General features: G+C 32.3%; 1 protein-coding gene across 1 annotated transcript in view; it reads left to right on the top strand.

Moving 5' to 3' along the window:
- The window catches only part of LOC139483466 (uncharacterized), a 65251-nt gene extending 39902 nt beyond the window's left edge, over positions 1-25349 (top strand). The window contains exons 11-16 of the mRNA XM_071267487.1: positions 3624-3730; positions 4180-5424; positions 5916-5946; positions 19788-20062; positions 20532-20559; positions 24065-25349. Coding sequence (XP_071123588.1) covers positions 3624-3730; positions 4180-5424; positions 5916-5946; positions 19788-20062; positions 20532-20559; positions 24065-24375 — 1997 coding nt within the window. The 3' untranslated portion in view covers positions 24376-25349. The remainder of the gene's footprint in view (positions 1-3623; positions 3731-4179; positions 5425-5915; positions 5947-19787; positions 20063-20531; positions 20560-24064) is intronic.
- The last annotated feature ends 2630 nt before the right edge of the window (positions 25350-27979 follow it).

The following is a 27979-nucleotide window of genomic DNA, read 5'->3' as shown; positions in this document are numbered from 1 at the left end:
CCATGAATTGGTAATTTAAAAAAAAAATTGCAGCTTTTTGTTATTTACATATCTTGAATATTATTATAGATAGAGATAAACTAAAAACAGCAATAATGTACAGTATAGTAAGACCTACAAATAAGTCAACATGATCAAAATGGTCAATTGACCCTTTAAGGAGTTGTTGCCCTTTATAGTAAATTTTTAACAATTTTCATAAATATTGTAAATTTTGGTAAATTTTTACAAACTATTTTCCACTGTAACTACTTGGCCAAGTTTATTATAGATAGAGCTAATTGTAAGTAGCAAGAATGTTCAGATCTACAAACACACCACCATCACCAAAACACAATTTTGTCATGAATGTCAACCCATCTGTGTCCTTTGTTTAATATGCACATAGACCAAGGTGAGGGACACAGGCTCTTTAGAGCCTCTAGTTTTTATATTTTAGGCCCTGTTTTCAGATTAGTCCATATTATGTTTAATATCAACTAAAATAAAATGTATGGTGTTTTTATACATGTATGCTAAATCTTCCCATGTTGTTAGATTTTGGATATCAGACCATTCTTTGTAAATTGAATGTCCCATTTTAATTTTTTAAGATCGTTGACCACATTCAATTTGTGTCAGAAACCTAAAGTATTTCAAATTTTTTATCACAATCCATATTCTAACAGTATCAAGCTTGAATACTGTGTCCAAACTTGCCCCAACTGTTCAGGGTTCGACCTTTGCGATCGTATCAGGCTGCGCTCAGCGAAGCATTTATTTCTTAGAGTTATGCCTTTTAAACTGATAATTTTGGCCTAATTATACTACTACAACAGTTTGTGATTGCAACTCCTCTGAACCCACACAACTTTATTATAGTAAATTTTGTAGATAGTTAGGACTTAATATGTAGATGTGCATATCGAGAGGAAGTTATGATTACGTTTTTTAAAGAGGAGGAATGCCCCTTTGAACTTTTGGTCAAAATATACTTCTGCATCAATTTGTCAAATGACACAACTGATTTTCATGAAACTTTTTTATAGATAATTAGGACATAATATGTAAATGTGCATATCCACAAGAAGTTTTTATAGGTTAACTTTTAAAAGAGTTAGGAGTCTTTGAACTTTGAAAGCTGATGAGATTGTGTTTGCCCAGTGACAATATGGGGCCAAGGAGTATGTGAGCTGGTTCTTTAATCGCCAACAGGATAGCCGTCCTCATTTTAACAGTGATGTTGATTACCAGACCTGTAAATTTAGATACAATTCTTTAAATAAAATTATCCTAGAGGGTTATTAATTCAACACTGAAAATAGATCTTTGAACATTGTTTTCCAGTAGAAATATTGATTTTAAAATCATTTAAGTAAAGCAAAACTCATTATCATTTTATACCCATTCATGGTCCTATAATCGTCAATACCTTTGACATTGTGCAAGGTCATATTTTTCTCTGACGTCTTTACACGAAATCCATTTGATGTTAGATGTGTAGTAATTGATATTTTAGTTTTAGATACATGATTTGTTGTTTCGTTATCATTGGTTTGCAACTAGCTTTCAGTAACTGCGAATACTTTCAGATCTGTTCTTGAGTATTTTGTGTTTTTGTAAGGGTTTTTGTGTGATTTGTATCGATCTAATGAGTTAAGCCGTTTTCAACTGTTTTGGTTTAGCCTGCGACTTCTGTCGCCGAAAGCAAGATAGAGGGATAGTGATCTGACAGCGGTGTTAACTTACTTTTCAAAAGCTTAATATTTAAGAAGGTAGAAGACCAGAATGCTTCATACTTTGTATATAAATGCCTTACGTTATAAAGTTTTTGTCGTCATCTGTTTATTGTCATTGACCTCATTTTTATGGTTCAGTGAATACATGAAAAAAAGTTCAGCTTTTTTGTAACTTAAATTTCTTTCTTATTATAAGTACATTGTAATAGGATAACTATATTTTTTATGTGTGTAACTTGCAAGGTCATCGTGGCTGTCAGACAGTTTTCACTTGACCTTGTCCTCATTTCATGGATCAGTGAACAAGGTTATCTTTTCGTGGTCAAGTCCTTGTCTCAGATACTTTTAGCAATAGGTCTACTATATTTGGTGTATGGAATGATTGTAAGGTGTTCATATCCAACTGACTGGTGTCATCTGACCTTGACCTCATGTTCATGGGTCAGTTGTTAAAGTTATTGTTTTGGTGTTTTGGTCTGTTTTCTAATACTGTACACAATAAGTCAACTATATTTGGTGTATGGAAATATTTTACGATGTACATTTCAGGCAGGTACGTTTTATTTCACCTTGACCTCTTTTTCATGGTTCATTGCTCAATGTTAAGTGTTTGTGCTTTGTTCTGCTTTTCTTCAACTATAACAAGTATAAGCAATAGGTCAACTATATTTGTGTATGGAATGATTTCTATGTGTATATGTCTGCCTGGCATGTATCATCTGACCTTGACATCATTTGCATGTTAAGTTTTCCTGGTTAATTTTGATTCGTAGTTACTTTATGCAATATGTCAACTACAAATGTATATATGTGATGCATTTAATGATTGTAAGGTTTACATGTCTGTCTGGTAGGGTTCATCTGACCTTGACCTCATTTTCATGGTTCATAGGTCAGTATAAAATTTCAAGGGTTTGGTATATTTCTTGTATATATACTATCAGCAATACGTCAACTACATTCGGTGTATAGAATGATTGTAAGGTGTGCATGTATTTCTAGCTAGGTTTATCTGACTTTTACCGCATTTTCTTGGACAATGTTGGATCATGTTAAGTTTATATGATACTTGTAGTACAGATTTATATTTAGGACTATCAACAAGTGGTTGTCGTTTGTCGCTGTATATCACATCTGTTTTTCGTTAAATATTTTGTACATAAATCAGGCCGTTTGTCGTTTTAGGGCCTTTCATAGCTAACTATGTAGTATATGTTTTGCTCATTGTTGAAGGCAGTGAAGATACATGGTTTGACTAATATGTAAAAGTTTACTTGGGTTATTTCTTTGAATTACTTGTGAGACTTGCAGCTACTTATAATACTTGAAATTACAAAGACTATTACTCGTAATTACTGATTTGCGTATTACTAGAAATTATTAATATTGATTACTCAAAATTACTGAAATAGACTACTTAAAAGTTGAACGAGTTTCTCAGAAATAAATTACTAGTTTCTGCCAGTCATTACTTATAATTACTACTGACGATCAATAGTTTTGACAAATTCAATTAATTGAATGGATTAATTTTATTATTTATTTTTTTGGGGTAATTCTAAGAAAAAGTAAAACAACAAATATACTGAACTACAAAGAAAAATCAAAACAGAAAGTCCCTTTACGATTGACAAAATCAAAAGATCAAACACATCAAATGAATATAAAACAACTGTCATATTCCTGACTTGGTACAAGTTTAATAATTGTATTTGTGGTCAATTTGAGATATGCAGGAGAGCAATGCAAAAAAACAAGACTTTAACTTAAACAAAATATCATCCTTTTTACTTTTCATTTTTTTTTTAGAAATGTTAGACTGCCTAAATAATTATCCATAAAAGATAAAAATACATGGACATTCTTTCACTAATTGTTGTTATTTATACAACATCTTTCTTTTAGACTACCTCAGATTTTGGATAAACACCATAGTCACATACTGTAAAGGAAGTGGACCAGGATTTCCTAAAATCATGATTGTTCTAACTCACAAGGATAAATTGAGAGCTGTAAGTTTGTTAACAGAAATCTATTTTTTTAGTTTAGATGTTAAATGACATGATTTTATCTGTGTTGTTGATTTGCTGTCTCAAACGCATATGTTTGCCTTATATCTCATTTTGTTAAATACGAAACTATAGTGATAGATAGTATTTGCTAGAAGCTAGTATCATTTTCTTTTCCGTCAGGAAACTACTTATTGCTCTTTCTTGTCATTTTGTAAGACTTTTGACAGACAGGCAAAATGTGGAACAATATTTGAAAATGTGTTTACATGAAAAAGGTAAAATCATGCATCACAAATTTCATTAAGTAAAAAGTAAAAGAAACTGACAAGTTATCACTTCTGCCTCTGCCATTTATATACACTTTTTGGGGGAGGACAAGCACTTGAATAATAGTATTTATACAAGCAAAAGCTAATTCACAAGATTCAAGATGAGATGTTTATTTACAGATGGAAGTTGAACCCAGACGTCAACAATTATTCCATGCTATAGAAGAGATGTTTTCTGGAAGTCCCTTGCTGTCCCATTTAGTCATTAAAGACCAAATTTTTGTAAATGCAAGGGACAAATCTGATCCAGAAATGGCGAAGATTAAAAAGAACATTATCAAACAAGCCATAGAGCAACCAACATGGGGTCAAGAACTTCCAAAATGTTTTATTCCTCTCGAACTCGAATTTGACTCACTTCTAAACCGCAACATTCCTTTAATAACCATGGACCATATGATGAAGATAAATTCTGCTCAGCCCGTTCGACCACTGACAGATGAAGAATTGAAAGTATTTCTCAAGTTTCAGCATTCTGTAGGACGAATCTTGTATTTTGATGAATCAGGCTTGGATCAACACATCATTCTTTCACCGACGCACCTGATTGATGCCTTTAAGTCAATCGTTACTGATGGAAGATTCTGTGAAGATGACACACTTAGACAGGTATCATGGGAATTAATGAGTCAGAAGGGTGTAATAGCAAAAAAGTCAGTAGCCGATATCTGGCAGAAGAAAAAATACAAGTCTTTTCAAAAACATAAAGATTATTTACTGGGAGTCATGACACATCTTGATATACTGGTTGAACCAAGGCGATATGACAAGACACACAAACGTATACCAGCTGAATTCTACTACGTTGCTAGCATGGTTAGAACCAATGATACAACTGGGTATCTTAAATCCACTAATTTCGTTCAGAGAAATATCGCAATAGCATTCAGCTCACCTTCGTCAATGATTCCCCCAGCGTTGTCCTTTAGATTCATCAGTTACTGCTTGAGCATATTTGCAGTGAAAACATACGGACAGCAAAACGATGAAATGCTGTTCCATAGGTCAGCGGTTTTTAATATAGACCCATCTCTAGATATGTGCGTTAACTGTGATGATGAGATGATTGTTGTTCGTCTTGTTCACCTAACGAATAGAAAACTTATAATGAGAGATCTAGCATCGTGTATTAGGGAATGTTCAGCTATTGCACTCGAGAAAATTAGTCAGCTTTACGTCAAGACAAGCAGTACAGGATCTGTTATAAATGAAGGCTCTTTTAATCTGAGTTTGTGTTGCAGTTCACCGGAAAATCCTTGTCTTCTGCCAATGTCAGAACATCAAGAACAAGATGGTTCATGGATATGTCCAGAACACAGAATTGAGCACACCAATGAGATCTTATCTTCCTGGGCCTTACAAAAGGTAAATACCAGTAAAGGACAAAAATATAGTTATGTTGTATATAAAACAAATATAGTTTAACTGATATTTTATTATTTAATAATTTATTTTGTGTAGCATTTCCTTAAATGCAGCTTCTATTACATTCATGTAGTCTACAAAATGACAAAAAAAGCATTGTAAAACGATAAATATTTAGGTATCAATATATATCAATTATGAAATGATAAAAAGCAAATTTTAATCTTTGTTATACAGTTTGATAATTAAATGTAAACACAACATTTTAAGAACAAAACTTGCAGACATTTTCGGAAACTTATCAGAAAACTGATTACATAAAAAACAAAAACATAATAGTGAAAATATGATAATAACACTTAGCACAAGATACCAAAACTAGAACAATAGCAATCGTTCATCAAATGCTAAAAAAAAGTATGTGGACGTATTTCAAGCAAACTGTTTTTTTAATTTGTTTTCAATTAACTTATATTCTGATAACTTTTCAGGCAGAAATTACATGTGGAGTAGCATGCCCAGGTAATGTATACATTATTGTATATCTATCTGATACTGTAAATTCTGAAATTATTATGAGTTTTTTATTAATTAAAAATGCGACTGATTGAGTATCGCAATAATAAAAACTCGCATTGTGATATCTAATACAAAATACTGTATGCAGATTTTCCTAAAATTGCAATGATTAATCTCGCATTATTGTCCATTTTTTTTCAATAGAGCTTTGTGATGATCAAGCGACAGTTTCAAGAGCAAAGTTAAGCAACATTTTTAACTAAATTCTGTTCACTACTCTGTTTGTTTAAATCTATAGACAGACATTGTTTCACTGTGTATCATCGCCACCGGAAATTGGGTACTAACGAAGCGGAGAGAAATAGAAAAAAAAGTAAACAAGTTAAGAATTCATTCAATTTAAAGCATTTCCACTCATTTGATGATGGTGCCGCTTAAGAAATGATTTTCTGATATATAATTCTTTAAATTATTAGGCCGATAAGTACAAAATTAATACAAGATTTTGTGTAATACTCCAAAACTTGCCACTTAGTACCGGAAAATTTCGAGGTTGATCGTCCTCTGTCGCCCCATTCTCAAGATATTTAACTGTTTTTCATTATTTTACCAGACACGTTTTTAGATTATTATAGTGTGGCATCATATTTACTGAAATTTGTTGTCAAAAACATTTTTTTTTAAAGAATATGGACAAAAACATTGTTTGTTTGTTGTACGGCGAATTGCAGGACGTTGTACGGCGAATTGCAAATAACAACTTTTGTCTGTACGGCGTCTTGCAATATATTATAATTTTAAGAGGAAATTAATCACTGTTTAGATAATATCAAGTAACGATATTTTGTTGATATCAAAGCTTTACAGGCTTACAAATATACAAAATGTCTTACTTATCAAAAATTATTAAATATATGCCGTTAATTCAGTTCAGATGGCCTCTTTGCGTACCGCTTTTCGATTTTGTACAAAAAAAAATTTTCAACCATATTATCCTAAATACATCCATAGATCGTTATACTACTAACGACTGTTGTCTTATTTGTTGTTTTTGTAAATTTTGTAAGTTCAATAAAATAAACCGTCCATTCATCTTTTGTTGGTGCTAGCTGTTTTTAAATAAAAACAGAGGAGATGTGGTATGATAGCAAATAAGATAACTATCCATCAGGATCAAATAAAGTGTATGTAAGCAATTATATGCTATCGTACGGCCTTCAACAACGAAAACTCGTACCTATAAAAAGCACCGACTGAAAAATGTGAAAGGACTCCACAAGAAAACTAACGGCCTAACTAATAACAAAACAATTTATGAAAACAAAAAATAAGATAGAGATGAAGGAACGACAACCACAGGATCGAAAATTCAGACAGACACATAACATTGTTTAATTAATTAATTTCTGAAATGATTCATTTGTAAAAAGAAAAATTAAGATTCACCGAAAGTAAGAAGAAACAAATCGTGAATTGCATTTCGATTTAATTTTCTTGTCAGTTTCTTTTTGAAAATATATAATTTGTATACATCTTAAATGCTGTCAAGCAAATGATATTTCTATCTAATGCATTTTATCTAATGCAAAATTAGAAGGGGGTAGGGGGTCTGTTAACATGTTAACAACACCTCGATTTTGGCAAAAACAGTTAACAACACATTTTAAATGCTGATAAGAGTTAACAGCAACTTTGATTTACCCCTTTTTTAGCTCACCTGACCTGAAAGGTCAAGTGAGCTTTTCTCATCACTTGGCGTCCGTCGTTTGTCGTCCGGCGTCCGTCGTCCTGCGTCTGTCGTCCGTCGTCCGTAAACTTTTACAAAAATCTTCTCCTCTGAAACTACTGGGCCAAATTTATCCAAACTTGGCCACAATCATCCTTGGGGTATCTAGTTTAAAAAATGTGTCCGATGACCTGACCATCTAACCAAGAAGGCTACCATGGCTAAAAATAGAACACAGGGGAAAAATGTATATTTTGGCTTATGTCTTTGAAACCAAAGCATTTAGAGCAAATCTGACAAAGGGTAAAATTGTTGATCAGGTCAAGATCTATCTGCCCTGAAATTTTCAGACGAATTGGACAACCTGTTGTTGTGTTGCTGCCCCTGAATTGGTTATTTTAAGGAAATTTTGCAGTTTTTGGTTATTATCTTGAATACTATTATAGATAAAGATAAACTGTAAACAGCAATAATGTTCAGCAAAGTAAGACCTACAAATAAGTCAACATGACTAAAATTGTCAGTCAACCCATTAAGGAGTTATTGCCCTTTATAGTCAATTTTTAACAACTTTTCGTCTTTTTTTTGTAACTTGTACAAAAATCTTCTTCTCTGAAACTACTTGACCAATTTTAACCAAACTTGGTCACAATTATCATTGTGGTATAAAGTTTAAAAAAATGTGTCCGATGACCCCACCTACCAAACAAATGGCCGACATGGCTAAAATTAGAACATAGTGGTAAAATGCAGTTTTTGCTTTATATCTTCGGAACTAAGTCATTTAAGGCAAATCTTTCAAGATTTAAATGTCCATCAGAATAAGATCTATTCCCTCACAAATTTTCAGATGAATCCGACAACCTGTTGTTGGGTTGCTGCCCTAAAATTAGTAATTTTAAGGAAATTTTGCAGTTTTTGGTTATTATCTTGAATACTATTATCATGATTATAGATACAGATAAACTGTAAACAGCAATAATGTTCAGCAAAGTAAGATCTACAAATAAGTCAACATGATCAAAATTGTTAGAGGACCTCTTAAGGAGTTATTGCCCTTTATAGTCAATATTGAACAACTTTTCGTCATTTTTGTAACTTGTACAAAAATCTTTTCTAAAACTATCGGCCAAGTTTAACCAAACTTGGCCACAATCATTATTAGGGTATCTATTTAAAAAAAAAAGTGTCTAATGACTCCACCTTCCAACCAAGATGGCCGACATCAGTAAATACAGTAACAGGTGAGCGACACAGGCTCTTGAGAGCCTCTAGTTCCAAACGAACCCGAAAGCAATGAAAAGGGGAAGTGCATATCTTCAATGTATTAAAAAATTTGAAAACCACTGTACAAAGTCGCAGAAATGCCAGACTCCATAAGGAATCTTTTAAAAAGCTGACTAATTTTCAGAATACACACGCAAGTACCATATTTCTTTTATGGACAGACAATTGAACGGATGGAAACTCAGACGGAGTGATTGACTCCAAGAAAAAGAATTATGTCATGAATAATCGAAAATACTTCAAACAGCAAAAGGGAGGCTTCGTCTGGTTATGTATATTGTTGAGTAAATGTGTTATGTCAATCAGTCGTAGCAAACTTGGGTTATCGTCATGACGTCGGAAAGTGTACAAACAGATAGAATGAGTGAATACTATAGGGCGCGAACATTATTTTTTTTTTTATGGCGGGGGCTCTTATAAATTAGGGTTACACTCAGTCAGGGTATTCATACGACTCCTTGCTTACATGATTTTATTAAAAGGAATTACGAAGGTTTACTATTTTTTTTTTTAAATCATCAAAACCAGTGTATAAATCAGAAAGTAACATGTAAGGTGTCACAAGTTGAAGCACTCTTTCATCTCCAAGTCCCAATTAAGAACTCTGAGCTGATATAAAAAAAAAGCCTTGGTCCTTCTTTACATTTCTGAAGTCTTAGACTAGCAAATTTGACATCAATTTGAGAACCAAGTCCTCATTTTTCGGCCTCTTCTACCAGGCCACACTGTTCAGTTATTTTACGCATTGCAAATTGAAAAGGTACTTTATTTTTGAAAATTCCGTCCAGGTACTTTTGGTCAATATAACTTATCAAACATTCCATATACATCTAAATTATTTTCATCATAGGACTGACCAGGGTTTTAGCTGGATAAGAAGTGGCCTTTCACGTTTTGGATACATTACAAATAGAAGCCAGAAATAACTACATTGGTTAGACGTATAAAGAGGGGCATGAGATATCCCTTAACATGTTTAACACTGCCGCATTTGTTGCACCTGCATGACCCAACTTGAGTCCTTACCCTTGCTATATAGTCTTGTATTTATTTCATTTTTTAAATTTTGGTTCATTTATATGTTTCAAGAAACAAACATTGAACTTCTACCCCCTTTTTGTAGTTAAATGATTGCTCACTTAGGAGACAGTTTCAGGTATACCAATACACAGTTACAAGTTTAGTTTTGCATTATAGCCATGGTGAATTTTCTAAATATGAAAGTTTTTGTACAATTGAATTGATTTTTAGATAGTTAAATAATATAATAGCCTTCCTAGTGGGTTTATATGAACATTTAGATTGTTTTTAGCATGTTTTATAAGCCATTTTTCAGTTTGACCGTCCATACGTTCCTATCCGTACCACCATAGATTTAGAAATTTTGTATTGTTTTTCAACAAAGATTTGAGGCTCGATCTTTTCAATTCAATTTTATGGAAAAACAGCAGAAATGCATATGATTTTTTTTACCTCTTGATAGATATATGTCTATGGTTTCAGGAAAGGTATCACTTTTATTGATTGTTAAATTTTCCTTTGGACCAAATTGTTGAGATCTTTGTGACATGTTCAACCCCCTATTTTGCAATATTTGGTATCAAATAAATGCTGATTGTTGCCGGCATGGTCACACAAAAAAAAAGAGATTATATTTCACCATTATTACTATTGGAAATCAAATCTATGGACGATTCTCTTTCCATAAATATACACATGCATAACTCAAATATTAAGCCTTATTTATTAGGAAGGAAGGGAAAGAGGGTGTTTAAAAATTATGAGTGTCAATTCTAAGTTTTTTCCTATCTGTGATTTACCCCACCCTAGTGCATAATTTTCTCGCTGCGTTGGGTTGTTTCTTCTATTTGGGCGGCCTTCTGTTTCTTTGACATTTTCCTCATTTCCATTCTCAATTTTATCAAGGATTAATTTTACTATACTCAAAGATTTTTTAAAGACATGTACAGTTACATATATGCTGTTTATGTTACTCCTTTGGGGAAGCAACGTAAAGAAAGAGATGGACAGCAAATTTTAATTTTGATTCTTGTAAATAACTGTTAAGATCAGTTAACAGAGAAAATAATGTCAAAAACAGTGAACACTTTAAGTATTAAGTAACAGATAACAGGAATCTCAATTTCAAAAATAAACAGTTAACAACATTGCAAATATTAACAAAACAGATTTATTACAGAAAGTGGATCGAAAACAGTTAACAGTTTTTAAAATTTATCAGTCAAATAACAGTTTTAAACAAATTTAAACCTTGAAAAGGACAAAAACAGTTTAACATAAAAAGGTACCCCACCCCCAAAAAAAACCTTAGATATTTGAACTTAATACTTTATTTTTTTTAAAAGGACGGTAAATAACTATTCTAAAATTAGCAAGTTGCCATACAGTTGAAAACAAGTTGCCATACAGTAAATTTGTCAACACGAGCAAGTTGTCGTACCTTAGACTTTATATTTTATGGTCTATATTCTTTAAAAAACATGTTTTTGACAACAAATTTCAGTAAATATGATGCCACACTATAATTATTATAATAATAATCTAAAAACGTGCCTGGAAAAATAATGAAAAACAGTTCAATATCTTGAGAATGGGGCGACAAAATTTTCCGGTACTTAGTGGTAAGTTTTTGAGTATTACACAAAATCTTGTATTAATTTTGTACTTATCATGCTTATCGGCCTAATAATTTAAAGAATTATATATCAGTAAATCATTTCTTAAGCGGCACCCTCATCAAATGAGTGGAAATGCTTTAAATTGAATGAATTCTTAACTTGTTTACTTTTTTTTCTATTTCTCTCTTGCTTCGTTAGTACCCAATTTCCAGTGGCGATGATACACAGTGAGTTTTAGCCAGTTAAAATTCTTGATTACATTGATAGCTATTTCATTCTCAATTACTTTTTAGCTCACCTGGCCGAAAGGCCAAGTGAGATTTTCTCATCACTTGGCGTCCGTCATCGTCGTCCGTCGTCGTCCTCCTGCGTTAACTTTACAAAAATCTTTTCCTCTGAAACTACTGGGCCAAATTTAACCAAACTTGGCCACAATCATTATTGGGGTATCTAGTTTAAAAAATGTGTCCGGTGACCCGGCCAACCAACCAAGATGGCCGCCATGGCTAAAAATAGAACATAGGGGAGAAATGCAGTTTTTGGCTTATAACTCAAAAACCAAAGCATTTAGAGCAAATCTGACATCAGGTAAAATTGTTCATCAGGTTAAGATCTATCTGCCCTGAAATTTTCAGATGAATCGGACAACATGTTGTTGGGTTGCTGCCCCTGAAATAGTAATTTTAAGGAAATTTTGCTGTTTTTGGTTATTATCTTGAATATTAATATAGATAGAGATAAACTGTAAACAGCAATAATGTTCAGCAAAGTAAGATCTACAAACAAGTCAACATGACTGAAATGGTCAATTGACCCCTTTAGGAGTTATTGCCCTTTATAGTCAATTTTTAACCATTTTTCGTAAATCTTAGTAATCTTTTACAAAAATCTTCTCCTCTGAAACTACTGGGCCAAATTAATCCAGACTTGGCCACAATCATCATTGGGGTATCTAGTTTAAAAAATGTGTCCGGTGACCCAGCCAACTAACCAAGATGGCCGCCACGCCTAAAAATAGAACATAGAGGTAAAATGCAGTTTTTGGCTTATAACTCAAAAACCAAAGCATTTAGAGCAAATCTGACATGGGTAAAAAAATTATCGGGTCAAGATCTATCTGCCCTGAAATTTTCAAATGAATCAGACAACCTGTTGTTGGGTTGCTGCCCCTGAATTGGTAATTTTAAGGAAATTTTGCTGTTTTTGGTTATTATCTTGAATATTATTATAGATAGAGATAAACTGTAAACAGCAATAATGTACAGCAAAGTAAGACCTAAAAAGAAGTCAACATGACCAAAATGGTCAATTGACCCCTAAGGAGTTATTGCCCTTTATATAGTCATTTTTTTAACAATTTTCACAAAATTTGTAAAATTTTACTAACATTTTCCACTGTAACTACTGGGTCAAGTTCATTATAGATAGAGATAATTGTAAGCAGCAAGAATGTTAAGTAAAGTAAGATCTACAAACACATCACCATCACCAAACCACAATTTTGTCTTGAATCCATCTGTGTCCTTTGTTTAGTATTCACATAGACCAAGGTGAGCGACACAGGCTCTTAAGAGCCTCTAGTTATAGATAGAGATAAACTGTAAACAGCAATAATGTTCAGCAAAGTAAGATCTACAAATAAGTCAACATGACCAAATGGTCAGTTGACGACTTTAGGAGTTATTGCCCTTTATAGTCAATTTTTAACCATTTTTCATCAATCTTAGTAATCTTTTAGAAAAATTTTCTCCTCTGAAACTACAAATAAGTCAACATGACCATATGGTCAATTGACCCCTTAGGAGTTATTGCCCTTTATAGTCAATTTTTAACCATTTTTCGTAAATCTTAGTAATCTTTTAGAAAAATCTTTTCCTCTGAAACTACTGGGCCAAATTAAACCAAACATGGCCACAATCATCATTGGGGTATCTAGTTTTAAAAATGTGTCCGGTGACCCGGTCAATCAACCAAGATGGCCGCCACGCCTAAAAATAGAACATAGGGGTAAAATGCAGTTTTTGGCTTATAACTCAAAAACCGAAGCATTTACAGCAAATCTGACATGAGTAAAAAAAATTATCGGGTCAAGATCTATCTGCCCTGAAATTTTCAAATGAATCAGACAATCTGTTGTTGGGTTGCTGCCCCTGAATTGGTAATTTTAAGGAAATTTTGCTGTTTTTGGTTATTATCTTGAATATTATTATAGATAGAGATAAACTGTAAACAGCAATAATGTACAGCAAAGTAAGACCTTAAAAGAAGTCAACATGACCAAAATGGTCAATTGACCCCTAAGGAGTTATTGCCCTTTATATAGTAATCTTCTCCTCTGAAACTACTGGGCCAAATTAATCCAGACTTGGCCACAATCATCATTGGGGTATCTAGTTTAAAAAATGTGTCCGGTGACCCGGCCAACTAACCAAGATGGCCACCACGGCTAAAAATAGAACATAGGGGTAAAATGCAGTTTTTGGCTTATAACTCAAAAACCAAAGCATTTAGAGCAAATCTGACATGGGGTAAAATTGTTAATCAGGTCAAGATCTATCTGCCCTGAAATTTTGAGATGAATCGGGACATTCCGTTGATAGGTTGCTGCCCCTGAATTGGTAATTTTAAGGAAATTTTGCTGTTTTTGGTTATTATCTTGAATATTATCATACATATAGATAAACTGTAAACAGCAAAAATGTTTAGTAAAGTAAGATATACAAATAAGTCCACAGGACCAAAATAGTCTGTTGACCCCTTTAGGAGTTATTGCCCTTTATAGTCAATTTTTAACCATTTTTCGTAAATCTTAGTAATCTTTTAGAAAAATCTTCTCCTCTGAAACTACTGGGCCAAATTTAACCAAACTTGGCCATAATCATCATTGGTGTATCTAGTTTAAAAAATGTGTGGCGTGACCCCGCCTACCAACCAAGATGGCCGCCATGGCTAAAAATAGAACATAGGGGTAAAATGCAGTTTTTGGCTTATAACTCAAAAACCAAAGCATTTAGAGCAAATCTGACATGGGTAAAATTGTTTATCAGGTCAAAATCTATTTGCCCTGAAATTTTCAGATGAATCAGACAACCCGTTGTTGGGTTGCTCCCCCTGAATATGTAATTTTAAGGAAATTTTGCTGTTTTTGTTTATTATCTTGAATATTATTATAGATAAAGATAAACTGTAAACAGCAATAATGTTCAGCATAGTAAGATTTACAAATAAGTCAACATGACGGAAATGGTCAATTGACCCCTTTAGGAGTTATTGCCCTTTATAGTCAATTTTTAACCATTTTTCGTAAATCTTGGTCATCTTTTAGAAAAAATCTTCTCCTCTGAAACTAATGGGCCAAATTAAACCAAACATGGCCACAATCATCATTGGAGTATCTAGTTTTAAAAATGTGTCCGGTGACCCGGTCAACCAACCAAGATGGCCGCCATGGCTAAAATTAGAACATGGGGGTAAAATGCAGTTTTTGGCTTATAACTCAAAAACCAAAGCATTTAGAGCAAATCTGACATGGATAAAATTGTTCATCAGGTCAAAATCTATCTGCCCTGAAATTTTCAGATGAATCGGACAACATGTTGTTGGGTTGCTGTCCCTGAATTGGTAATTTTAAAGAAATTTTACTGTTTTTGGTTATTATCTTGAATATTATGATAGATAGAGATAAACTGTAAACAGCAATAATGTTCAGCAAAGTAAGATTTACAAATAAGTCAACATGACCAAAATATCAATTGACCCCTAAGGAGTTATTGCCCTTTATATAGTCATTTTTTTTTAACAATTTTCACAAAATTTGTAAAATTTTACTAACATTTTCCACTGTAACTACTGGGTCAAGTTCATTATAGATAGAGATAATTGTAAGCAGCAAGAATGTTCAGTAAAGTAAGATCTACAAACACATCACCATCACCAAACCACAATTTTGTCTTGAATCCACCTGTGTCCTTTGTTTAGTATTCACATAGACCAAGGTGAGCGACACAGGCTCTTTAGGGCCTCTAGTTATAGATAGAGATAAACTGTAAACAGCAATAATGTTCAGCAAAGTAAGATCTACAAATAAGTCAACATGACCAAATGGTCAGTTGACCACTTTAGGAGTTATTGCCCTTTAAAGTCAAGTTTTAACCATTTTTCATAAATCTTAGCAATCTTTTAGAAAAATCTTCTCCTCTGAAACTACTGGGCCAAATTTAACCAAACTTGGCCATAATCATCATTGGGGTATCTAGTTTAAAAAATGTGTGGCGTGACCCCGCCTACCAACCAAGATGGCCGCCATGGCTAAAAATAGAACATAGGGGTAAAATGCAGTTTTTGGATTATAACTCAAAAACCAAAGCATTTAGAGCAAATCTGACATGAGGGTAAAATTGTTTATCAGGTCAAGATCTATTTGCCCTGAAATTTTCAGATGAATCAGACAACCCGTTGTTGGGTTGCTCCCCCTGAATATGTAATTTTAAGGAAATTTTGCTGTTTTTGGTTATTATCTTGAATATTATTGTAGATAAAGATAAACTGTAAACAGCAATAATGTTCAGCATAGTAAGATTTACAAATAAGTCAACATGACCGAAATGGTCAATTGACCCCTTTAGGAGTTGTTGCCCTTTATAGTCAATTTTTAACCATTTTTCGTAAATCTTAGTCATCTTTTACAAAAATCTTCTCCTCTGAAACTACTGGGCCAAATTAAACCAGACTTGGCCACAATCATCATTGGGGTATAAAGTTTAAAAAATGTGTCCGGTGACCCGGCCAACTAACCAAGATGGCCGCCACGGCTAAAAATAGAACATAGGGGTAAAATGCAGTTTTTGGCTTATAACTCAAAAACCAAAGCATTTAGAGCAAATCTGACATGGGGGTAAAATTGTTAATCAGGTCAAGAGCTATCTGCCCTGAAATTTTGAGATGAATCGGACAACCCGTTGATAGGTTGCTGCCCCTGAATTGGTAATTTTAAGGAAATTTTGCTGTTTTTGGTTATTATCTTGAATTTTATCATAGATAAAGATAAACTGTAAACAGCAATAATGTTCAGCATAGTAAGTTTTACAAATAAGTCAACAGGACCAAAATGGTCTGTTGACCCCTTTAGGAGTTATTGCCCTTTATAGTCAATTTTTAACCATTTTTCGTAAATCTTAGTCATCTTTTACAAAAATCTTCTCCTCTGAAACTACTGTTTAACCAATCTTGGCCACAATCATCATTGGGGTATCTAGTTTAAAAATTGTGTCCCGTGCCCTGGGCAACCAACCAAGATGGCCGCCATGGCTATAAATAGAACATAGGGGTGAAATGTAGATTTTGGCTTATAACTCTGAAACCGCAGCCTTCAGAGCAAATCTGACATGGGGTAAGATTGTTTATCAGGTCAAGATCTATGTGCCCTGAAATTTTTAGATGAATCTGACAACCTGTTGTTGGGTTGCTGCCCCTGAATTAGTAATTTTGCTGTTTTTGGTTATTATCTTGAATATAATTATAAATTAAGTCAACTTGACGGAGATGGTCAATTGACCCCAAAGGAGTTATTGTCCTTTATAGTCAATTTTTGACAATTTTCATAAAATTTGTAAATTTTAACTAACATTTTCCACTGAAACTACTGGGCCAAGTTCATTATAGATAGAGATAATTGTAAGTAGCAAGAATGTTCAGTAAAGTAAGATGTACAAACACATCACCATCACCAAAACACAATTTTGTCATGAATCCATCTGCTTCCTTTGTTTAATATTCACATATACCAAGGTGAGTGACACAGGCTCTTTAGAGCCTCTAGTTAGATAAAGTCAATGTTTATTATTCTCCCAAAGTAGCGGAGGGGGCATTACATCTAACCCTTGTCCATCTATATGTCAGTCCGTCCGTATGTCCCAAAATATGTTTCCGTTCTCTAACTTTATTTTGCTTCAAACAAATGTTGATTTGGTTTAAACTTATACACAAAGCCTATTACTACAAAACACAGATCAAGTCTGAATTTTGGTGGCATCACTTTTTACCATTCTAGAATTATGACCCTTTACAAATGAAATAAATGCTGAATGTTTTGTTTCCATTATCTAAATTTAGTTTGCCTCAACCGAATCTTATGAAACTTACACATAATGCTTATTACCCCATAACACAGATAAAATTTGAATTTGGTTGTGTCACTTTTACCGTTCTAGAGTTATGCCCCTGTACAAATGAAAAAATGCTGAAATTTTCGTTTCCGTTCTTTAGATGTCTAAAGTTAGTTTGCCTTAACCAAATGTTATGAAACTTATACACAATGGTTATTACCACACAACAAAAATCAAGTTTGAATGTTGGTGGCATCATTTTTACTGTTTAAGAGTTATGCCCTTTACACATGGAAATATTGCTGAATTTCTCGTTTATGTTCTCTCACTCAAGTTTGCTTAAACTAAATGTTATGAAACTTATACATGTTATACACAATGCTTATTACAACAAAACGCAAACCAGGTACAAACTTGGGTAGCGTCACTCTTACTGTTTTGGATTTATGTGTACCTTTATAATGTTTAATGCAAGCAGGGGCATCATCTGTGTCCCATGGACACATTTTCTATTTATTTTTAGAATAATATAGAAGAGGATTTCATTTGAATAGATAATTCATAGTCAATATAAATGTATTGAAACACATTCAAACTAGTTAACACTTAATTAAAGTCTGTCATTTGTAATTGTTGATACTAAGATCTGTCCTTTTATTACATATATTGGAGTGGGTTTGCAATGAGCAGTTTAAAAACCAGAACATTATGGTTTGTACTCTAGCATAGGCTGATCATTCTTTAACTTACAAAATGCATATTTACCTGTGACATCACTTTTTGTGGCGTTAATGCACTCGTCTGATGCACAGTTCATAATTATATTGTGCTGGACTTGTGTACTGTTGTAAATTTATATGAGGTGCTCGTTGTTATTTTGAGGTTTACATGTTCTAATGTACTATTATATTATTTATTTATGTATTTCTCTGTCCTGAGTGTTCTTGCGTTCATTTGTACTGTATTCCTGTCACGTAAAGTTGTTACTTAGTTGTATTTTTAATATTGTCATATAAGCGGGAGGTTTTGCTAGCCATAATACCAGGTTCAACCCACCTTTTTTTTAAAGTGTCCTGTACCAAGTCAGGAATATGGCAGTTGTTATCAAATAGTTCGTTTTTATGTATGTTGGCGTTTGTTTTAATAGCAGTTCATTGTTTCTGTTTTTCTCTTATAACTCATGTGTTTCTCTCGGTTTTGGTTTGTGACACGTATTTGTTTCAGTTAAATCGATTTATGACTATTGAACAGCTTGAAGTGCATGAAAACTCAAAATTAAAACTCAACATCAACTGGATCAAAATAGTTGACCGCCATTAAAGTAACTAAAAGTATCAGTACATTCACTAACGAGTCACTATATAGCTAGCTTAGGTTAAATGATAAGTAAAAGATGTTTTTTTTTTCCCAACCTACAGTGTAATTTCAGAATAACTACATTTCAAATAAGGAAAACTATTCAACTAATGATAAAACAACACATTCATTGACGGTTTGATTTTTCGTAAGATAAGTTATTCATTTTATAACATTGGCTTTGAAGTGGATTTAGAATAAGTAATGCTAGGAACTATACTTGTCTTTGCATTCTCAGTTTAGTTTTACACAAGGTCAATGCCAACGTCTGGACAACACCGGCATTATTGTATGACATTAGAGGAACGATTTATCATTTTTTTTCCTTGGAAATAAATCACAATATTTCAATGCAACTGATGTAACAAAATGTTATTATTCTTTTGATTTGGTAAAATTCCATTTTTTCATTTTCCCTGTTTGTATTTTATTACGATTCGAAAAAAAACCCAGCTGAAACATCATATAATCACATACACAACACCATTGCTCAATACAATATATGTCCGTCTCCATAGTCAACCTCCATTGCGTAGTTTGTATTAACACTCCATGTGCACCCTACACCTATCTGCATTTGAACAAAACACCATTCCATCTGTCATGCTATTTTGGGAAATTAACAGCATTTAAGAAATAAATATTAATAACACAACTTCTGGCATAACCTTCAGTAAAGATTAAAATCTAACAAATTTTGAGAAAATTCAGAAACTTAATATTCTATTTCAGTGACGGACAACGAGTTCTTAAAGCAGACTCCAACAGATATTCACCTACGTCGATTGTCAATGGAGTACAGCATACACGAAACCAAAGAGTTATCTATTCATCTTGGAATGAAGTATAATATATGGGAGAGTTTGTATGATACATTAGGGGAAGAAGCAGAAAGATTAAATTTTGAAATACTGCATAGGTGTATTGACAGTTCTTCCATTACATTTGATGACATCAGGAAAGCTGCTGCAATCGGCAACATACAGAACCCACACACTCTTTGCAAAGTAAGGGGAATTTTAATTGTACATTACTACTTCTTACACTTAAATGCTACGGTACACAATTCATTCTTATAACCAGACGATATAGTTCTTAATCGATATAAAGCTTGTTTGTATTCAGTATTAATCGATTTATAACCAGACGATATAGTTCTTAATCTATATAAAGCTTGTTTGTATTCAGTATTAATCGATTTATAACCAGACGATATAGTTCTTAATCTATATAAAGCTTGTTTGTATTCAGTATTAATCGATTTATAACCAGACGATATAGTTCTTAATCTATATAAAGCTTGTTTGTATTCAGTATTAATCGATTTATAACCAGACGATATAGTTCTTAATCTATATAAAGCTTCTTTGTATTCAGTATTAATCGATTTTTTTTTCAATTGCTCTGACCTTTTAAAATGCCTTAACAATATTTGCTTTACTTTCAATCAATTATTTTCATCATTATTCTTTTAAGGTGGTGAGAGACAAGCTAATTGACTTCGGTAAGTGCAACAATTAACATATTAGATATACAAATATATATAGAGATATTTACATTTATTATTTCCTTTTTTAGCTGACCTGGCCCGAAGGGCCAAGTGAGCTTTTCTCATCACTTTGCATCCATCGTCCGTCGTCGTGGTTGTTAACTTTTACAAAAATCTTCTCCTCTGAAACTACTGGGCCAAATTAAATCAAACTTGGCCACTTTCATCATTTGGTTATCTAGTTTAAAAAATGTATCCGGTGAAGCCATGGCTAAAAATAGAACATAGTAATATTTTTGTAATCTATTACAAAAATATTTTCCTCTGAAACTACTTAGACAAATTTAACCAAACTTGTCCACAATCATTATTAGGGTATCTTGTTTAAAAAATGTGTCCGGTGACTTCGCCCGCGAACCAAGATGGCCAACATGGCTTAAAATAGAACATAGAGTATAATGTAGATTTTTGGCTTATATCTCTGAAACCAAATAATTTAGATCAATCTGACATAGGTTAAAATTGTTTATCAAGTTTAGATCTATCTGCCCTGAAACTTTCAGGTGAATCGGACAACCAGTTGTTGGGCTACTATCCCTTAATTGGTACTTTTAAAGAAATTTTGCCATTTTTATACGACCGGACAAAATTTTGGTCGTATATTGGTATCACGTTTGCGTCGTCGTCGTCGTTGTAGTCTGAAGACTTTTGGTTTTCGCACTATAACTTTAGTTGAAGTAAATAGAAATCTATGAAATTTAAACACAAGGTTTATGACCACAAAAGGAAGGTTGGGATTGATTTTGGAAGTTTTGGTCTCAACAGTTTAGGAATTAGGGGACAAAAAAAGGGCCCAAATAAGCATTTTATTGGTTTTCGCACAATAACTTTAGTATAAGTAAATAGAAATCTATGAAATTTAAACACAAGGTTTATGACCATAAAAGTTAGGTTGGGATTGATTTTGGGAGTTTTGATCCCAACAGTTTAGGAATAAGGGAGCCAAAGGGTCCAAAATTAAACTATTTTTGGTTTCATAAAAAAATGAATAATTGGGGTTCTTTGATATGACGAATCTAACTTTGTATGTAGTTCCTAATTTTTGGTCCCGTTTTCAAATTGGTCTACATTAAGGTTCAAAGGGTCCAAAATTAAACTGAGTTTGATTTTAACAAAAATTGAATCCTTGGGGTTCTTTGATTTGCTAAATCTAAAAATGTACTTACATTTTTGATTATTGGCCCAGTTTTAAGGTTGTACCAAATCGGGGTCCAAAATTAAACTTTGTTTGATTTCACCAAAATTTGAATAATTGGGGTTCTTTGATATGCCAAATCTAACTGTGTATATAGATTCTTAATTTTTAATCCCGTTTTCAAATTGGTATACATTAAAGTCCAACGGGTCCAAAATTACACTAAGTTTGATTTTAACAAAATTTGAATTCTTGCGCTCCTTTGATATCCTGAACCTAAACATGCACTTAGATTTTTGATTATGGGCCCAGTTTTCAAGTTGGTCCAAATCAGGATCCAAAATTATTATATTAAGTATTGTGCAATAGCAAGAAATTTTCAAATGCACAGAATTCAGCAATAGCAAGAAATCTTCAATTGCACAGTATTGTGCAATAGCAAGACATTTTCAATTGCACAGTATTGCGCAATAGCAAGAAATCTTCAATTGGAATTATCTTTCTTTGTCCAGAATAGTAGTTGAATCAACTTAAATCATTGTTTTATACAATATACAATGTATATTCACTTTAACTACCAACTGATAAATTGATAAATTAAAACAATCTTTACTATTCAGTGATAACAAACACTTTTTTTACATTTTAATATTTTATGATGTATTTAAATGAGTAGTTATTGTTGCAAACTCCATTCGAAATTTGAATTGAGATCAGTTTTTGAATAAGGGAAAGGGGGATGTGAAAAAGAATTAGGGGGGGGTTAAATTTTGTCATTTCAGATTTCATATATAGAAAGAAAATTTCTTCAAACATTTTTTTGTGAGGATTAATATTCAACAGCTTAGTGAATTGCACAAAGGCAAAAAACAAATTTTAAGTTTATTAGCCCACATTCATTCTGTGTCAGAAACCTTTGCTGTGTCAACTATTTAATCACAATCCAAATTTAGAACTGAATCCAGCTTGAATGTTGTGTCCATACTTGCCCCAACCGTTCAGGGTTCAACCTCTGCGGTCGTATAAAGCTGCGCCCTGTGGAGCATCTGGTTGGTTATTATCTTGAACATTATTATAGATAGAGATAAACTGTCAACAGCAATAATGTTCGGCAAAGTATGATCTACAAATAAGTAAAATGACCAAAATGGTCAGTTGACCCCTTCAGGAGTTATTGAACTGTATAGTCAATTTTACCAATTTTTCTTAAATTTTTGTAATCTTTTACAAAAATCTTCTCCTCTGAAACTATTAAGACAAAATGTAACCAAACTTGTCCACTATCATCATAAGAGTATCTAAGTTTAAAAAATGTGTCCGATGACCCTGCCTGCGAACCAAGATGGCAGACATGGCTAAAAATAGTACATAGGGTAAAATGAAGTTTTTGGTTTATATCTCAGAAACTGAAGCATTTAGAGCAAATCTGACAGGTGGCAAAAATGTTCATCTGATTTCGCTATATCGGCCCTGAAATTTTCAGACAAATCCGACAACCAGTTGTTGGGTTGCTGCCCCTGAGTTAGTAATTTTATGGAAATTATGCAGTTTTTTGCTATTATCTTAGATATTATTATAGTATATAACAATATCTTATACTATAAATTATGATTTAAACCTTATTTTACATGATTTCCAAAGCATCAGTAAATACAGGTGAGCGACACATGCTCTTTAGAGCCTCTAGTTTAATATTGGTGTTGTCTTGTACACTTTTTTAGGCGTATACATATACACGTCTAAACATGTGACATTCTCAATCGGATAGCACTGGTTATACAGGTCTAACACTATAATAAATATATATATATTTATATAAATATATAAGTGCCTGTAAGTAGCATCATATGACTTACAAGTCTATGGGAGTTTGGATTAATCAGTTTAGAGAATAATACAATTACACAAATAAAATTATAGATTGCCTTATGTAATCTTAACACATTATTTAGTAAACTATTTTAAACATTCTAATATTTACATACTAAATAATGTATAATTTATATATATATATTATATATAAGGAAGTCTAAAAGGGTACAACAGCACAAAAAAACATGAACTCATATACAAATGTTAAATATTTTAGATAACTTATATCCTTCATCAGTAGGATGTCCAATTATACATATATATGTTTTGTTGAACTTTGTTCACAATCAGTGTAAACTGCAGTAACATGTAACTACTTTCATATACACAGCCTTTTCTTTAAATGAAAAAGTTGTAAAGGTTAAAATACAATTCAATAAAAGTACATGTTATTTAAGGCAAATAATTAATATAAACAAAACCCAAAAATAACAATTTGCTTTTTTGCATTAGACCAGGAACCAGAAATTTGGGACTATGAACCTTCAGAAGAACACTTCGACAGACTCGCCCCGTTTGTAGGAAACAACTCGCTGCCATTTCTTATTGAGCTTGGAATGGAATTCAAAACCTGGGAGCAGATTCGATTCCGACAAAAGGAAAGAGATTTGGTGAAACTTAACCGAGACATTATGCAAGAGTGGAAGTCTACATTCTGTAATCTTCATGCTATCAGACCATCTCTGAGACATATTGGTCAGGCGTTCAACAACATTGGTAAAAATATAAAAATCATCGAAAATGTTTTGGCAGACTTCTCTTGAATAATGTTGACTAGTTTGGTGTTTTGAAGTTTGACAACCTAGAAAATTTTTTGAACAATTAGTGAAAATACATTTGCATTTACATTTAAAATGAAAACGATCACTTGTATATTGTCCCCTTTTCAGTGCAATTCGTATTGATTTTTTTTAATACTTCTATCTGCTTAGGGTAACGTAGCATTTTTAAAATTACCTTCCTAATGGTTTTTGGAAGAAAAAAGTAATTGTAAATACGTTTACATAAATTTGTAAATATTTCGAAATACATTATTTAACTGTATGCATCTTTGGTAGAATTTTGCTTTGTCAAAAAAACTCTTTTATTTATAACGTCTAAGAACATAGTTGATTAAGGATGTACTTAGGTGAAATTAAAAAAATCTAGAATTTCAAATTGATATAATTAGTCAAAAGAGCATTAGTTTAGGATCCAAATAGGAGCTAAAAATAGTGATAGGTTATGAAACTCCTTTTTGAGATATTTGGTTTTGAAAAAATGTCGGGAAACGTCTGACTCGGACTTATATTTAGCATTGGAATTATTTGGGTCTCAAATCATAAGAAAAGAAATCAAGAATCTGATTAAATATTGGTAAGTGACCTTTTATGAGCTATTGAAGTCTTATATGAAGAAAAATAAACTCATCATAGACACCAGGATTGAAAAAGTGGGTGTTATGAGCAAAATATTTTACCCTTTATTGGAGGAAAAAACCCAACAAGTCCGAACATTTGACCAATTTTCTTAAACCTGACATCAGCACATCCTTAACTTTTTTCAATTGTTTACACGATGAACTGATTTTTTTTCATGAAATTTTTTACCAAAGTTTGTCTTTGTTTAACATGTTATGGTTACTCTGTTTGTATGCCACATCTGTCCAGGTTATTGTATATAAATAACTATGAAATGGTATGTCGACATGAATTGTAAATGATTTATTGCTATTAATCATATTTGTTTAGCAGTTTCATTTAACTGGTCTCCTTTTTTTGTCATAACTTTCCAGGAATGATTTTGATATTTTCTGTTTCTTAACAGTTAGTTGTGTTGCTCAAAACGCTGATATGAGACTTTTTTTCAATTTTATTGTAACATTTAGTTGAATGATATTTAAAGATGATTTTATGTGTGATGAAATAGAGGCGGAATACAAATGACACAATCAAACTCATAAGTCGAAGAAAAAAACGGGCAACACCATGGCAAAAAAATGAAACATAACGGAAAGAGGAACAAGTCAACAAAAAACACTACATAGAAAACTGATGACTCAGCTTATGTGAATTTTATATACATTTTGTATTTCATACATGTTACCCCTAGTTTTGGGTGGGGTTTGTGCTGCTCAAGTTAAAGCTTTCTATTGCTTGTATACAACATAAGGTTGCATGCTTGGTGCGCTGTTTAGGTTATTTCGTTGTTTTCCTCTTACAGTTGATGTGATTCCCTCTGTTTTAGTTTGTAACCCAGATTTGTTTTCTCTAAATCGATTTATGACTTTTGAACAGCGGTAAACTACTATTGCCTTTATTAATACACGTTATTAAATATTAGTATTTGATGGTGTAGTTTGTAAATAATGTTTAATTGCATATATTGCTTAAGTCAATTCTATAGTGTTATATGCATGATGTATTCATATTATTTTTCTACTTCTTTAATTTGTATGTTATATAAGATATGAATAAAAAGTAGAATAAACAAAATTACCAAACTCCAAGGAAAATTCAAAACGGAAAGTCCTTTATCAAATGGCAAAATCAAAAGCTCAAACACATCAAACGAATAGAAAACAATTGTCATTTTTTCCTGACTTAGTACAGGCATTTCCAAGTGTAGAGAAATGGTGGATTACACCTGGTTTTATTCTTTTTTTTAAAGATAACAGGAAGAAGAAATGTACTTTTATTTCTTTCCACAACTGTCTTCTCTGGGTTTTTTTTCTGTTTTTTTTTTTGTACCATTGAATTGCAATATTAAAAGAAAAACATATGTCTCCTCTTTTATGGGAGGATTCGGCAAAACATTTCTCAATTTGAGAAGTCTTTATACGTTGAACAAAAATAAAGTGTGTATACATCAGCTTCGGGATCAGCGTGTGCAGCTATGTAACTATTTACTAGTACACCCATTGACAGACTTGTTAAGGTCACAGTCAATTGAAGAAAAATCATGCTTATTACTGTTGTTAATGTTGATGGTACTAAATTTTTTTAGATATATTTTTATTCTAGTTTTGCATATTCAATAGTCTTAAAAACTTGTAATAATCAACATAATTGTTTTATAATGCATAACCATCCGTATCAATTTAAGGTGATACTTTGGTTAAAATTCAAATATTTTATATTAAAAACAATATTAGATTTCTATATAAAATGTAAATATAAAAAAAAAAATGAAATAAATGTCTCATCTTTTAAAAATTTATTCGTTTAAGGCAAACTTTTTTATTTCCCACCTTTTATATTATTAAAAAAATTATAAACATTTATGAATTACACTGAATTCATATATATTTTTATTTTTATTCCTTGTAAATATTTTTTTTATATTGGGGCCCGATCGTCTTTAAATATGGGACCAGATAGATTTGGGCCGGATCGACATAGGACGTTGGGACGGATCGACTTGGGGCCGGATCATCATGAAATCTTTTTGTCTAATAGTGATTCCATTTACATTGAACGCTATTTAGATAAATACTGTTAAATCATTTTATTTTTATTTTATAACGTTAAGAATCAATGTGCATCAAACCCAGTTGGCCTTTGAAGTTTTAAAAGTATCCATTCTTCTATGGCTTGTCTGCATGTCATTGGTTTATGTTTATCGGTCTTCTAAAATATTTCCATTGCTTTCAAATATAAAACATCTTCAATGAAAATGCCTCATACAAAGGGAATGTGGTAAGCTGAACCTTCAATTCAAATTATGTCTTTCTTTTTTTTTTTTTTAAATTGATGTAAGCATACATTTCTATACACAGTCAAAACATTTAAACGTACGCAAACATGTCTTATCTTTTTAAAAAGGAATTTATATTGCCACATAATGCATGATACATGTTTGTCGAGCATGCAACATTTTGTAGCCAAATTGATACATAGCAATTCTCTAATCTGTCATCCGTCGCATCAACGTATATGTTTAGTCTGTGGTTAAAATGTTGTCAAACTTTCTAAGAATTGACTAAAACTAGTACAGAGCTTTCTTACGATCAAATGACAGCATCCAGTGTAAGATTTCGCAGGTATTTGTTTTCATTTTTCTGAATTTTACTGAGAAAGGACTGTCTTTTTTAGCAGTTAGGATTAATATGTAATGTATGGTCTGCTACTATTTACTTTTGTGTGATGTGTACTTATTTTATACTACCTAATAAGTAAATGTTATAGTTGTATGTATATTGCACTTGATACAACTTAGTATTTACTGTTGTGGTGTGTAATTATTTGATAGTAGTTTATATTCCATATGTAAATGCTATAGTGATGTGAGTAGTGCCCTTGATAAAAGTTAGTATTTACTGGTGCGATGTGTACTCATTTAAACTAGTTTATATTGTATATGTAAATTTTACAGTTGTATGCATAATGT

This window comes from Mytilus edulis, chromosome 7, assembly GCF_963676685.1.
Source record: "Mytilus edulis chromosome 7, xbMytEdul2.2, whole genome shotgun sequence".
NCBI classification, from domain to species: Eukaryota; Metazoa; Mollusca; class Bivalvia; order Mytilida; family Mytilidae; genus Mytilus; species Mytilus edulis.
The sequence above is the reverse complement of the archived record's forward strand: the minus strand, read 5'-3'. Positions and strand labels throughout refer to the sequence as shown.